Source organism: Heteronotia binoei, chromosome 21, assembly GCF_032191835.1.
Source record: "Heteronotia binoei isolate CCM8104 ecotype False Entrance Well chromosome 21, APGP_CSIRO_Hbin_v1, whole genome shotgun sequence".
In the NCBI taxonomy this organism is placed as follows: Eukaryota; Metazoa; Chordata; class Lepidosauria; order Squamata; family Gekkonidae; genus Heteronotia; species Heteronotia binoei.
In genome coordinates, this window is record NC_083243.1 from 163,689,942 (window position 1) to 163,706,295 (window position 16,354).

At 40.6% G+C, this 16,354-nt stretch overlaps 1 protein-coding gene across 2 annotated transcripts in view; it reads right to left on the reverse strand.

Moving 5' to 3' along the window:
- CPT1A (carnitine palmitoyltransferase 1A) overlaps nt 1–16,354 on the reverse strand; it is a 59,332-nt gene that overhangs the window by 31,340 nt on the left and 11,638 nt on the right. The window contains exons 4-8 of one of the 2 annotated variants that reach the window (XM_060263112.1): nt 13,656–13,757; nt 10,907–11,044; nt 7,852–7,929; nt 5,698–5,805; nt 2,552–2,639 (exon numbers count right to left, since the gene is read on the reverse strand). In XM_060263112.1, the coding sequence (XP_060119095.1) occupies nt 2,552–2,639; nt 5,698–5,805; nt 7,852–7,929; nt 10,907–11,044; nt 13,656–13,757 (514 nt within the window). Of the gene's footprint in view, nt 1–2,020; nt 2,106–2,551; nt 2,640–5,697; nt 5,806–7,851; nt 7,930–10,906; nt 11,045–13,655; nt 13,758–16,354 lie in introns of both variants that reach the window. The other variant, XM_060263113.1, reaches the window with a different exon arrangement.

Sequence of the window (16,354 nt, forward strand, 5' to 3'; positions counted from 1 at the left end):
GTGGAAAGATTCAAACATTCACTGGTTGAGCTAGTACAGTTCTTTACCACAAAAGAGCTTTACCACAGCACTCTTTTCACACAGAGAATTGGTTTGGAAGGGACTTCATGTGGCCACTGCACCATATACCAAAACTTACCCCAGAGAGGAAGCTAATTCCTCTCTCCCAAATCTTTTCTGAAGTTTTGACAAGGGGCATGATGAGTATTCATAATCATAGGAGATAAATCAAGCTACACAGTTTAATATCTATTTTTTACAGCCAATAAATGTGAATACTGGCACATTCATGCTGTGAAGACAAGTGGCTCAGATATCAAACCTTTCACTAATGTGAAAAGCACTGCCTGTGAGTTAACTAACACGGAGAAAATAACATTTCAAAGTAAAGTCAGCAAAATAACTCAAATGTCAAAATTTATCACTTTTCATTAGCAAAGATTAACATGCTAAGCAAAGCTCAAGAAAAATGACACATGAAATTAGTATGACTGAAGGCATTAGTAGTGATTTTAGAGAATTGAGAGATTATTCAAAAAGTAAATCACTTAATGAAATTAAAATTAGGTGAAACAATAGGCAAAATGTTGAAGACTTATTCGAAACTAATTAACAGTTACAGTATGAATCATTAGATGGCATTTTGCAAGGCCCACTTCAGAGGAAGTATATGAACCATTTGAGTCTGTGCCTATATATGAGGATTCAAGTTTTTTTCTTCACCAATGCTCTACTTTGTAGCACACAATTATTTTTTAAGTTACTTTCAAGAGAAAGATCCAATCAGTTATTTCCATGCATTTCTTAATAACGTTAGGAAACTACAGGAAGCATACCTTCAACTTTATGCACCCTGCCTACTTTGATTCCAGGGTTTTATTTCCTCCCATCTCTGGCCAGTTTGAAATAATATATTATAGAGGCATGCAGATTTGAAGGCATAAAATAGTCTCTGCAGGAAATACATCCTAATACTATAATGGATGTGTCCTTGGAAGAGGGAAGCGACTTATGCAATCTTCTCTCCATCACTCTCCAGCTCAGCTGTAATATCTGATCACATGCAAGGTTTTAAAAAATACTGAGCTGGCATAAGAGCACAGTATGATCACAGCCTTTTAATGGTGACACCTAGCAGTAAATTCACACCACTGTGGAACTATATTGTTATGAAACAGGATATATACAATTGTATCAATAGAAAATTAGATTATTAGAGAAATGGTTAAAACATGTTGTGTCTACTCAGGTTTGTTTCACACAACCATCACACAATAAAAAAGAAAAGAAATACCATGTGGAAAAGTATCCACCAGCGTCCTTCTATACATTCCCAACTTAATCTGTATTCATGGTCTTGCTCAATGTCCTTTCTAAAAGAATTGGAGTTTGCAAGAGCATGAAATCACATGGTCTTCCTTTGTGTTGGTGTTATGCTCCAAAATGTATTTCTATCAGATGGTGACCTATTTTCCCTTGATGTTTTGATGACCAGTGAAAATCTGTCTCTTCAAGAGCCTTTCAATGGTGGCCGAAGGTATCATGATTTCATCTTATGCTAATGTGTTTCCTAGCAATGTTTCTGATACTGTGTTTTTTAAAAATATATATGCATTTGTGTTCTACTGGTTTTCAGAAATGATTTTTTAATATAGTTGCATTGTTTTTTCTTTTGTACTGTGATAATTTTGTATTTTTTATGTACTCTGCCTTGAATGCCTCTTTGGCATCCTAAAACAGATTAAAAATGCTAAAAATGATGAACCCAGATGCCTGGTCAGTTTCAACTATTAACTGTATCTTGCATCAATCCACAAATTGAATCACTGTAACACTGAAATGGTTCATAACTTTTAAGAAATGGATCTTATAGCACATAATGATACAATTACAATGAATTCTCAAAAAAATCACACTGCCAATAAACAAATACTATAGTCTATAGTCAATCTTTTGTGACATACACAGCAAATTAAAATGCAAACAGGGGCCAAATACACTGACAGGACTAAAACTGTACCTGTCTCTGTGCCCGGTATACGACTAGTGTTGAACATACGTTCATACTGAGAAGAGCACATTGGGATAGTATTGTAAATCATAAGCTGAAAGGAAAGAAGGAAAGTCAACCCCACTCAAAAATTTTTAAACAGTGAAGCTATATGGAGCACATGAATTCCCATGAAGGTTAAGAAGGCAAGGGAAACCAAGAGGACCTGAAGGAATGGAAACAAAGAGAAATTATCACCAAAAAAATATAGAAAACCATTTCCCAGGAACAGCTTTTTTAAGGAAGGGAAGGAACAAACAAAATGTCTCAAACTACAATGAAGTGTTTGGTTATTAAAAACATAGTTTTAACATGGTTTGAGTTTTTCCTCAGGGGCTACTACGTACTTCAAAAATACGATTCACTTAATTTTCCTCAAGTTATATACTGCAAATATGAATATTTGTTAACAGCCTGATATATTCAAGAAGAAACTCTGGTGAGGATTTCACACTCTTTGGGATTCCCTGATATTCTTGGGCTTCAGCTAGTCCTTCTTACCTGTTTCTTCTCCTGGAATACGGGAGGTATTAAACATCCTCTCCCATTGAGCTGAGCAGAGTGGAACAGTGGATCCCATCAGAAGAATCTATGCCGTAAATGAGTATTTCAATTTTTTTTTTTACAGATACAGTTAGCACGTGAAGAGAAAAAAAACCACACATGCTTGTTAGACAGATAGAAGATCTGGAGATGTTTAGGGCCATTTCACACAAACTGAAATTTTCCTATGCAGAAATGTCATGAATGTCAGAAGTACTAATGCATATGTGTATTCTGTTGTATGTTCACAAGACAGACATGTATGTACAACCTCCATCTAAGAGATTTTTATCTTGTGTGACGTAGCTTTCAGAATACCAGCTGCCAAAACCATTTTCCCCTAGACCTCTTTTACATCTATCAAGAGCAGAATCTACAACAGTTCCTTTGACTGTGCTTAAACCGTCAAATTTGTACCAAGTCTCTTCCTTTCCCATTCTTTAACATATATATTAAGGGCTGCCATTTAGATTTTGATACTTTAACACAATCATTTTCATACTCAGAGGTCATCTTCCAATATTCTTTAAAAGATAATATTGTGGAACAAGAGACTCCTTGTCCTACAAAGGGCCACTAAAGTGCCAAAGAAATACAGAAATCTAGTATTAAAATGTGAGTAAAGGGAAAGGATCAATTCTGTATACAGACAGCTAATTCATCAATACACATTCAAAAGCACACAAATATAAAATCAATTACTTAAAATCCCCAAATTTTTCACAACAATTGGTTTTTAATTTAATGTTTGGTGTAAAGCAAGATAAATATCATGAGAGGTCCAATTTCAGGCATAGCTCATAAACCATGTACATACCACACAAAAAGATTTGTGGCTTTCCCGCTCAACAGTTACCCATACCTAACTCAGAAACTTTAAACAGTAGTCTGAAGATTTGACTAGGGCACTGTTGAACAGGGCATTTAAATCACTTTAAAAGAATTCTATGAATTTAATAACTGAACAAGTGCTCTTTCAGCAATCAGCATTTTGAACCACAACACAGACTGTAAAAATGGAAACTGTCATTCAAAAGATTTCACAGCATCAAAAGAAATGTTGTGTGTGTGTCTTTATGCACTGTAACATGCAAAAGCAAAGAAATACCTACACAGACACAGGTATAAATCTGTGGCATATTTTGCATATAGGTGAAAAATTCAACATGGATTTTTCTAAGCTGTGACTGATTTAGCCCCAACATGGCTGCTATAAAAGCTCTGAATTTATTCTGGTGGAAGATAGTTTAAGATTCATTGAGCTGACTACACACTAACACACACACACACACACCCCACACACACACATGCAATGCAGACCTCCAACTGCCCCCCCACATTCTGTTTCTGGGGGTCCTGCATTTTAGAAGGCATTTGGGCTGCAGAAAGAGGGGAAGGTGAAAAAGTCATGATTGGCTGGCTGAAATCCTTCTGTTAAAGATAATTTTTGGCAAGATCAAATCTATTATGTTGTACTGGCTTATTTCTGACATGAAGCACTAGTGCAACATTGTTCCTTCTGAAGTGTGAGATAGTTCTGGAGAAGAGGGGACTATATAGGAAAACTAATTAAATTCAGGTCATCCCCTATGATTTAACCAATCAGGCCAAACAAAACTGGACTCCCTTTTATTACATATGCCAGAACCAAATAGCAAATAACCAAAGGGGGGGGGGTTATCCAGGAGTTTTTATCCAGGAGTTATCAGCATTTTGAGCAAACAGTTTATATGGAAAAACTGGCTGTGGATTAACATCACATGAAAAATATTTTGTACAAATTTTGTTCAATGACAAAAAAGCAAAAGGAAACTGAGTCATGCATTTATCCTTGTAACATGGAGAACTAAATTGCTTACAAGAAACCATATTCGGTTTGCTGCGGTGCAGCAGGGCTCTGCAGATTTGGCAAAACTGTTTTGTCTTCAATCCATAGTTACACAGGCAAGAATGCCAAATGTGCTCACCTCCCAATGGAAGGGAATTCAGATACTTGGCCAAGAAAAAAAGTAGTACCAAGTACTATACAGTGAGGAAAGCACAATATACCTCTCAGGTCCAATTTCTGTGGAGTTTCACAGAAATGTATTAATCATAGCCTACTGTATTTCAGAACACCACAACAGTCGTTCTAAAATGAATGGAAATAACTAGCAGTCATGCCTCCATTTCTCAAAATGAAGTTCAATGGCTTTGGAAAAAGCTAATAATGAGGGAACATCAAGTTTCCATAAAACCTGCTAAGTTCTGCTTCAATACTTTAGCATAAAATCATGAGAACAGGGAACTACTTTCCCTCAGAATTGACAAATCTGATACAGGGTTCCAAGATCCAATTCCGCTCCTTCATGGGTGCTTCCTAGGGTTTTCCATATCTGCTGTGTGAATAGGGCAAGGATTAGAAGTAGAGTTTTAGCAGGTGCCATATGGACAGCAGTGCATGAGCACACCATAGTTCCTCCAAAGTAATCAAATTATAAAGACAGTGTAGGAACTTTACTGGTATCTGGTGGACAGGATAGTTGGAGGTAGAAATTAGGAGTCTAATCAAGGAGGCCAGAACAGTGGCTCCACTGAAGGCAATTTTTGTGTGCATCAGTTGGTTCTCAGTTAATCTCATATTTTTCACTACAGAAAGCAATTTTAACTGAGGTTAATAAATAATGCCTTGCACACTCAGAGTTGTCAGCAGGAACCTATTTGCTGATGCCAAGCCAGCCAGAACTGTGTTCCTGCTCAAAAAAAGCCCTGGACTTGTATCCAACCAACAATGACCAAAGTTCCATGTATAGAATGGAACTTTCTCACCTCTCTTACCTACTGCTACAGCCTTCTGTGCCACCAGAACACTTCAACTGGGGTTCAGGGAATGTCCAGGAATAGGTCTGGGCACAATGTGTTTAGGGTGGGCTTGAAAAAGCCACCCCTACCCTGCGAGCGAAAGCATCTATCTGCCAGCATAAAATGACTACTGGATGCAGTCTACAACATTTACATCAGATAGAATGGAGCCTTACTCTTGGCCCTCAATTACTTCGCCATCAGGCTAACAGATACTGTATATACAAACTGAGTATGTAACTATGAGAGAAAAATGTACATACTGGTGGGATTTGTTGCCTGTCAAGTTTTCTTCTATACAGCAAGACTGCATGAATGGCATTGCCAGCTCTAGCAGCCTGCACAGAGGTGGGAGTAAAATACAGGAAATCCTAGAAGAATGAAAAGAACAGAAAGAAATGCCTATTAGCAAAGTCATCTTGTGTGCATGATCAAGACTCATCATGAATGCACAGGATCCTACTGCTGCAAAATTGAACATGTACCTGTTTTCATTTTACACAGTTCCTGATACACCAGATGTTTTTGTGATTCTGTTGTTACTTCACAGTCTGTAGCTACGGTCGCATATTAATTTATATATATATATATATATATATATTTAATATCTTTTGCAGCTCATTATAGGACTGTAGTCAAGTATTACTTTTACTAAACTGTACTGAAAAAAATTCCTCTAAAAAAAACAAGAATTAAAAAAAGTACTTTTTATTAGGACCAACCAGAAAAAAATTGGGGAAACAGCTGAGAGCCTGGAAAACTACTCCTCCCCTATCAGCTGTCTTCTCCCCCCGCCCTTCTTCTGCAGTCTATTTAAGCCAGCCTTGTTTAAAGGGACTGCAGAAAAGAGGGGGGAACAGCTGAGAGGCTGGGAGACTTAGTATTGGGTCTGATGCTTTTTAACTTGTTCATTAATGACTTGGAGTTGGGAGTAAGCAGTTAAGTGGCTAAGTTTGTGGATGACACTAAGTTGTTCAAGGTGGTGAGAACCAGGAAGGACTGTGAGGCACTCCAAGGGGATCTGTCGAGGATGGGTGAGTGGGCATCAATGTGCCAAATGAAGTTCAATGTGGCCAAGCGCAAAGTAATGCACATTGGGGCCAAAAACCCTAACTAAAAGTACATATTGATGGGGTCTGAACTGGCAAAGACTGACCAAGAGATAAATCTTGGAATCATAGTAGATAACTCTCTGAAAATGTCAAGACAGTATGTGACTGCAATAAAAAAGGCCAACCCTATGCTGGGGATTATGAGGAAGGGAACCGAAAACAAATCAGCCAGTATCATAATGCCCCTGTATAAATTGATGGAGCGGTCTCATTTGGAATACTGTGTACAATTCTGGTCACTACACCTCAAAAAAGATATTATAGCATTGGAAAAAGTGCAGAAAAGGGCAACTAGAATGCTTAAAGGGTTGGAACATTTTCCCTATTAAGAAAGGTTAAAGCATTTGGGGCTCTTTAGCTTGAAGAAACAACGACTGAGAGGTGACAAGATTGAGGTTTATAAGATTATGCATGGGAGAGGAAAGGCAGAGAACAATACAAGAACTCATAGTAATTCAATGAAATTGCTGAGCAGTCGAGTTAAGATGGATAAAAGGAAGTACTTCTTCACCCAAAGAGTGATTAACACATGGAATTCACTGCCACAGGAGATGGTGGCAGCTAGCTACATGTATAGATAGATTCAAGAGGGGATTGGATAAACATATGAAGCGGAGGTTCATCAGTGGCTATTAGCCACAAGGTATAGATGGAACTCTCTGTCTGGGGCAAGTGATGCTCTGTATTCTTGGTGCTTGGGAGGGGCTTCTAGTGTCCTGGCCTCACAGGTGGACCTCCTGATGGGAACTAGTTTTTTTGGCCACTGTGTCACAGAGTGTTGGATTGGACAGGCCATTTCCCTGATCCAACATGGCTTCTCTTATGTTCTTATGAGACTGCTCCCCCCCTTCTTCTGCAATCCATTTAAACCAGGCTAGTTTAAAGGGACTGCAGACAAGATCAGGGAAACAGCTGAGAGGAAGCTGTGTTCTGCAGCTTTGCCACTCCTGGGTTTTTGGTTTTTTTCCTGTTTTTTCCACCTTGGCTCTATTAGACCCAAAATTCATGATTTCCAAAAAAAATCCTGCATACAAATACTTTTGCCGGTATTACAATTCAGAATCTTTCAGAAATCCCTCCAAAATTTTCAGGTCTAGTATTCTTGAGCTGAAAAAAAAACTGGAGGGGAAGGGGAATTGCACACATCTATAGAAACATGGTTTTGTGCTATTTTGTTTGGCCCTAAAAAGCATTTTCACAGCTTCCTCCCACCCCCAAGTTGGTCTTTGGATGAGCACGACTCCTTGAAATCTTCGCTATCATGGGAGGCATGATAATCACCCCAGAATAGATTCATTTATTCACCATTGCAAAGTAGTTACTGTTAACCATAATCGGGCCACGTCCTCTCAGGTAAATATATTCTTCCCACCAATCACTAACCTACAAAAGAACAAACAGAATTTAGTTCACAAATCTGCAAATGTCATCAACTAAACAAGAGTCTCTGATCACTAGGGTATCATCACAGTCTCAAATGCACTACACATCTACAGTGAATCCCTTCTATATCCACTGAAGTCAATGGGTTTAGAAGGGTGTAACTTTGAATAGTTACACTATTTACTCGAGAAAAAGAAAAATACTTAATGCTAATCAACTTCGTCAAGTCAAATGAGAGGCCACCAACCCTTTTCACCATGAATGTAAAGAATTACACAGCACATCTGTGTGGCTATTTTTTGTTACTTAATAACCGGAACATGGGGGAGAGAAACAGATTGAAGACAGGCAGCATATCATGCTATCATTTTCCAAAGCAGCCTCTTCAAAGAGTTTTGAAAGGCAGTCTTCTCTATTGTATCACTAAAACTTTGGAAATCCCTCCCCAGGATGAGTCATCTGGGGAGGGACGGTGGCTCAGTGGTAGAGGATCTGCTTGAGAAGCAGAAGGTCCCAGGTTCAACCCCTGGCATCTCCAAAAAAGGGTCCAGGCAAATAGGTATGAAAAACCTCAGCTTGAGACCCTGGAGAGCCGCTGCCAGTCTGAGAAGACAATACTGACTTTGATGGACCAAGGGTCTGATTCAGTATAAGGCAGCTTCATATGTTCATATGTTCATCTGTCTCCTTCTACTGCTGTCTTTTGCCAAAAGGTAAAGACTTTTTATCTGACGTATGCACAGTAACTATTATGGGCACTTCTCCCTGGTTTTGTTGTTATGTATGTTTATATAATTTTATAGAATCATTTTATAGATTTTATTTTAAATGTTGTTTTTAATGTTGACATATTTTAATGTTTGCTGCTTTGGGGACCCTAACTGGGTAATAAGGTACCATAGAAATGTTTTAAATAAAATAAAGATAGAGATATTAGCAGACTTTTGAGAGCAAGCAAAAGTGTTACCAACATCAGAAATCCCTGAGAAATTCAACTTACTAGCCCTTCAGTATCAAGTAGTGATATCACAGGGTATCTTTATCACAACAAACAGCTGTGGCTTAGTAGTAGAGCATCTGTTTGGCATGCAGAAAGTCACAGGTTCAATCCCCTGCATCTCCAATTAAATAATCTTGTAAGAGGTGCTGTGAGACAGGCCTCTGCCCAAGACCCTGGAGAGCTGCTACCAGTTTGAGCATGCAATACTGACTGTCATGAACTAATGGTCTGATGCAGTACTGGACAGCTTCATTTGTTTAGGTAACCTCCCAGCTTCTGGCTCTTAGGTAAATTGTACTGTACATCACCCAAAGCCCTGCAGTAACAGGGATTGGGTGATTCATAAATACAATTAACAACAACAACAACAACCGCCTGACTGAGTGAGGCCAGTAGTGTAGTGTCTAGGAGTGCCGGTAGCGTTGTGCAATGATAAAGCAGATTGCCATAGCATAACCCAAGTTAGAAAATGTCATTTGAGATGCATGCAAATGCTAAAAGACAGATCGCTTGGATCTGGAAAGGAAGTAAGAGTTGGGAAATCTGGTATTCTCTATTTTTGCCTATGGCATACAAATTACTTAGTTCCATCATTTAGGACAAAGGAGAGCAACAGCACTCAAGAAATTGAGAGCTCAAATTAGTAATTTACCAAGGGCCAATTTAACTGTTCCTGCTGTTTTCAGCTTATCCAGCACCAAAATGCATTCTGCTTGTGCAGCCACTGCTTGCACTCCTGCTGAGTATGGTGGGGTTCTTTAAAAGGTCCTTCCTTCTACAGGAGGCCCTATCAAGTCAAGTCAAGTTAGCCTTTATTGGCATAAAATATGTAGATACATATATCAAACTGGTTAAAAGAGGTAAAACGGAACAATTGCGTACATATACATCAGAGTAAGCATAAACAAACTGTTTCTATGCGATCCTCTGACGTGCCTTTGAAACAGAGTAAAGAAACTTTGCCACCTTCTCAATGACACCAGATGAAGAATCATTCAAAAGTCTATAGACCTTAAGTGTTTCAGAACAATCAACCATGCTAACTAAAAGAGGATGTAAATACCTGTGACGAAGATCTGTATACAAATTACAGTAAAGAAGAATATGAGTAATTGACTCCACACATTTTTGTTTACAGAGGCAGTATCTGACTGAGTAGGCTGTCTTGTTAAATCTGCCATAAAGAATGGCAGAGGGCACGGCGTTGCATCTGGCAAGGGATAAAGCTCTACCCTGCTGTGGCACCTGCAAGATGGATAGCTATGAGGCCATTTTCCCAGGACTAAGAGGGATCTCAAAGCTCAGTGGGGAACAAGTTTTCTTAGCCAGACTGTATAGTTCTTGGCGCTCAATATCTAGCAACCTGTTTTTAATTTGTTGGACTGCGGCGGTGAAGGACAGCATGGACAGTAGGTCTAGAGATAAACCCATTGCTTTGATTTTTTTTTCTCAATACGTGCTGACCAATTTGACAAGTCAAGTTCAGAGATAGACAGATATAGCTCCCCAGTTCAGAGTTATAGTGCAAGTGTAGCCAGAATTTGGTCATGAGCCATGCATTAGTAACCATTAAAGACATGCCAGTTTCCAAGCAGATAACTGCATATGAGACACATTTTGGCATGCCCAGAATTCTACACAAGAATTTGGATTGGGCGTGTTCAATAACACATTCAAAAGATCCAATCCAGATTGGGATGCCATACAGAAGTTGTGAAATCACTTTGGCTTTGAATATTTTTATGGCAGCTGGCACAAATTGGTTACCTCTGCCACAAAGAAAGCATGCGTTCAAATCTAGGCTCTTACCAGCCTTTGTAGTCAACACAAGAATGACAATTTCTAGAAACAAGGTGCAATGAAATTGTAAACATATTTTGCTTCTGAAAAGTGAACAAGGACATGGAGAATTAAATAAGTTATAAGAGATCCTTAAATCATGTGCTTTCACAAAAAGAATTTAACTAATCTACTTACATAGTTTGTAGCCCACCAGGATTTCAGTTTCAAGTACCACTGTAGTTTTGGTCCCAAATTAACCGCAAAATCTTTGCCAAGATCTTCCATTCTTCTAAACTGTTCATCATTCATAAGTGGTTTAACCGACTCCAAGTACTAGAATTGATAAAAACAGATAAAGTATTAATATCATGAAGTTCCCCCATTGAAATCTTTTTCTCCTCTCATACACATAGGCAGTGGATGAATATGATATTCTGAACAGCATTTTACAAGAGAGCAGTAATAGCCAGCGTCGCACTGTATAACAAACAAGAATGGCCCCTTCTGAGCTGAGATTTGTTGGTCTTCTGAGCCTCCTCTGTACTACAGATGGTGGACAGCCATAAAAGAATGTGGCGCGTGGAGGACAAGGCAATTTCACACTTCATACTTGAACTCCTGACAGTGAAAATACAGATGGCTAAAGCCCGCTAACACCACTCTGTAATATCCAGGATCAAGAGCTGGAACTAAGGAGTTGGAAAACTATGTGGCTGTCTAGGGCTCCATCTAGTGGCAGGGGAGGGCTACTGCAGGCCAGAAAAGAGAGAGCCAAGCCCACCTCCAGCACCGCACAGCGGCCACCAAGCTTGCTGCTGCTGCTGCTGCTGCCGCCGCACCAGGACCAGGCGGGCCAGTGAATGAAGGAGTGGCTGCTGGGCCAGCTGTGTGCCCTTGCCTCACTGCTGCTGCTTGCCTGCTTCACAGCTTCCTGCCTACCGCCCTCTATACCCAGCCCATGCTCGGCTTCAGCTGCTACATCTAGTACTGTCCGGCCACCTGGTGCTTCATCCAGATGTGCTTTGCCAATGCCACGCCCTCGGAAGTCAGGACTTCCTTTAGCATTGCAAGGTGAGGTGGTTTGCCTGCTAGAGGTGGCCACCAGTGACATCTCCTTGGGGGGAGGAGAGCTCTGATTTGGCCTCTTCCCTTTCTTTTTCTCCTTTTCCTCTTTATCCTCCCTTCTGCTGTTTTGGGAGGGGGTGGCTGCAAGCAACATGCACGCACACACAGAGAAAATAGGGAAGAAGCTGGATTTCCAACAGACTTCCCCCTTCTCTCTTTGCCCCCCTCCCATTTTAACCCACTGCCCCTCCAGGGGCAAAACAATACAAAATCAGGACGCTTTGGTGTATGTGTGTCTCTCTTGCCCCCCCCCCTGCAATGTCTATGTGAAATTGACACCCCAAGGGTCATAAAAGAAAGTTCCCCTTTCAGCCTCTTCCCTGCTGCTTGGGCCAAGCCGCTCCTCTCCCCAACCTGGAGTCAGACACTGACACCACCCCATGCATGATCCCCACCTGGCTGGCCACACTCCGAGCAGCAGAGCCAAAGCAAGCTCAGAAGTGAGTTGGAATTCCTGTGCTGGCAGACACCCGGGGGGGGGGGGGTTGGTCAGGAGGGCGGAATGCCTGCAGGGGCTGCTTGGGGAGGACTGGCGGCGGAGGGGCCTTGCCTATGGCGCTGAAAAGCCTGGCACCGGCCCTGCCTGGATTACTCTCCATTAGAGCAACAGACCACTAGAACGGAATGTAATGTAGCACAAGACTATTTGGAAATAAATGTAAATAAAGTATTTTTACAAGAATTAGTTACTTTTACAAGAACATTCTCTGCTACTTTAACTTTAATTATTCACATGCTTGTTTGCTGCTATAGTCTCCTACCAAGGGCATTCGTACAAATGGGGAGTAACATCACTCACAAGTCATTCTAACCTTCTTGCTGACTTGCTGAATGTACGTATGTGTCAGAGTACATTAAAAGATCAGCCAATTTTAAGACTCAATCAGCCTCCCCACCTGCAGACACCCTAGTCTATTCAAATTAATCAAAACATCTAATACATCATGCAGAAGAAGAAAAAAAAAGGGGGGGGAAAGAGGAGAAGGAGATTGGATTTATACCTCACCCTTCACTCGGAAGTTTCCAACAGTTTACAATCTCCTTCCCTTCCTCTCCCCACAACACACACACTGATTTCCCACTCACTTTATGCCGCTCTCACATTTCTCTTCTCAGTGGGGCTTCCTTACGATTTCACACTATCTGCCCCAGGGCTTCAAGTAACACCGGCATTTTTGCGCAGCAAACAGAAACCTCTAAAATCTAGTTTCTGTTTGCTGTGAGAAAACGCAGACGTTACTTTCATCTCCGGGGCAGATAGTGTGAAATCGGAAGAAAGCCCCGCTGAGAAGAGGAACGTGAGAGTGACGTAAGGTGCGTGTGAAATCAGTTACGCTGTGAGGTAGGTGGGGCTGAGAGAAGAGCTCTGAGAGAACTGTGACTGATCCAAGGTCACCCAGCTGGCTGCATGTGGAGGAGTAGGGAATCAAACCTGGTTCCCCAGATTAGAATCCACCGCCATTAACTATTACACCAAACTGGCTCTTACTTGCCTGATGAAATTATCAGACCAAAGTTAGCTAAAGATCTAATCTTAAAACAGTGCAGACAGACAATAAAGACATAGGGATTTGATGACTTTGAACACCCTGCCTTAAGCGATATAAACACTAGATAAAAGAAGGGGAGGGGTGTGCTAGCAGAGACTATCCTTCATTTCATTGTAAGTGAATGCAAACAAAACTTAGCCTGGAACCAAGTTACTCACATTCTGCTAATTTTTCATCTGATGCATGTTTCTCATAAAAAAGCAAATCTAAGTCACTGAGTCCTTTGGATTTAAGTTGAAGGGGGAGAGTTTCAAACCATATTAACATACCCTATTTACTGTGTCTTTAACAGCTGGAACAGGAAGACGTGGCAGAGATGTCTGGAAACTGTACAGCATTGGTTTAGGCCCTGAGAAAAGCTTTACCAGTTTCTGAAATGAAATATCACAAGCAGTATTATAGATTTTATATATTCAAGAAAATAAAGATTTCCGGAATCTAGGACAGTAAGAATAAATGTCACTGCTTTGTTTCATAAATTTGTGGAACAAAGGTTGAGTTCAGACATCAGTTTGTTTTCTTCAAGGACACATACACCTCATTTCCAGCTAGAATAATTTGAGGAACCTTATATTAGTTTGTATCTTTTCAGCAAGGGTTCGCATCTTGCAGTTTCTGCATAGCATAATATAGACACACAAATGCCCTCCCCAAAAACATCAGAGCCCTGCGGGACCTGCCGCAGTTCCACCGGGTCTGTAAGACCAAACTATTTAAACTTGCCTTCAATAGTTAAGAGGAGGCAGCAAATGTCCCACAGCACTGACAGTCCTACTGGACAAATATAGATATTCAGAAACATCAACGTGCATCTTGGATTTTATGGTTAAAATGTGTAGAATTGATTTTATTGTATATTGTTTTTTAGTATTCTATGTGATTTTTAACTGTTGTTAGCCGCCCTGAGCCTGTTAGGGGAGGGCGGGATATAAATCTGATAAAATAATAAATAAATAAAACAAATACCTACAGCTACTACTTTGCAGCACTCTTCTTGACAAAGAGTGATATCTTGTCAACACAGAATGGTATCAACTCATCTTAAAAAAGCAGTGGCCTCATAACAGTAACTATGCAAGAGTACTTTCTAACATAGCACAATTTCCTCAAAGTGAGTAATTCAAATGTTCTAAATGTCTGTGGAAAGCTGCAGTTCTCATAAGAACAAAGTTCAATAAGCTCATAATGACCATCTTTCTTTTTTAATCAAGGAAACAATGAAAAATGGGAACACAGGTAAAAAAGTAGTGTAAGAAAGAATGCTTACTTGATTGGTGAATGCTATTTAGTGACAGCAAATGCTACAACCTTGTTAGTAAGCTAGTTAGGTTAAAGTATCTCCAATTAGGGATGGGCATGAACTGGGAAAATGGGTTATTTTGGTTTCTGGGGCCACATGAACGTTCACAGACCTTCCTGTTCACTGAACCCATTAGTTTCATGAGGTTCATCATGCAGTAGAACAGATCTCCTGTGGTCTAGAGATGCCAAAATCACATCAAGTCTCAAACTGACTCTCCTCTACCTGCCTTCCAAGTTTGGTGAGGATTGGGTTTAGGGGGCCAAGTTACAGTCCCCCAAAGCAGGTGTCCCCAGGGAAGTGCTCTCTGGGTAAATCACAGCTGCAGGTTCAAGAATGTATCAAACAGACCCCCCCCCTCCCTGCAAGCTAGAAGCATCAAACTTGCAGAGGACCTCCCTGGGATGCCCCTCTATGGGATGTGCCTCAGAGGCAAAGCCCAGTACCAAACAAAGCCAGGGATGGATGTTGAGAAATAAGTTTGAAGGGGGAGGCTATTCTGACAAGGCAACTAACAGTTAAGCCCCTCTGCCAAATGTGAGCAGAGAGACAGGTGGCTTAGAGCCCCGAGTCCACTTCACCTCACACAATCCCAGCCAGCCACAGCTAGCAGTCACAGTGCCCAATGGAGGGGTCCTCAGCCAAGGAACCAATGAAGCTAGGCCCCTCTGCTCAGTGTGAGCAGGAGAGGTACCTCTGAGCCCTGAGGAAGCACCAAATACCACCACCTCTACCGTTCACAAGAAGAATTACTTCCGGTTTCCTTCCCTGTCTCTGTCTCTAATGCGCAGTGCACCTGCTGCCAATGAAAAAACAACAGCTGCATGTGAACTGGGGTTATATATCATTCTGCACTCATAGAGCAGAATGGGAGATCTTGGTGGACAGCACTGCCTGTCAAGCTTTGGAGGTTCACTATTGATGTTTCTAGGGCTGCAGAAGTCCATCCCTCCCCATTGCTTTGATAATCGTACTTCATCAGTGCCAGCGTGTCTGCTGCGGATGCTGCCAATGTGCACCACCATGAGACTCCTGAACCTTCAAAAACCACATGGAGGGTTATTGAGGTGAGATTGCATGGACCTCGACTCATGAACCATGACCCAGATGATTTTAGTTGTGGATTTAGGGTTGTGGGCAAATTCATGTCCATCCCTATTTCCAATATCTAAGAATCTATGTCCTGGTAGATCAAAAGCAGCAGCATGCCTGTATTTTTTAACAAACACAGAGGTTCCATTCCAGTTATGACAGGGAAATTTCTAGTCGATATCCAGGAAAATAATCCAGACACAAATTGACAATTAGGCATAGTTGTTCACTTAAACTTGACATTAGATAAAACAGATTTTTTTTTAAAAAAAGTACTGAATTTAAGACATGCCAGAAATCCAGCCAATTAAATGCCAAGCAATTTTGACATAATGCTCTGCACCTTACCATTCAGACAGAACCTGTATTCAAATAAGAAGCACTTGGAATCATATCTGAGGAAAACTATCGAACATTTAATTTGCAACAAACATTGGTCCCCATGAAAAAAAAGACTACTCTATCATGTTCCAGCTGGTCCTTTTTACAGTCAAAAAATGCAAGACACCCAGGCAAGATTCATTAAACTATTAAGCTATTGTATTTCATTAAGCCACTACCCCATCTCACATTTAA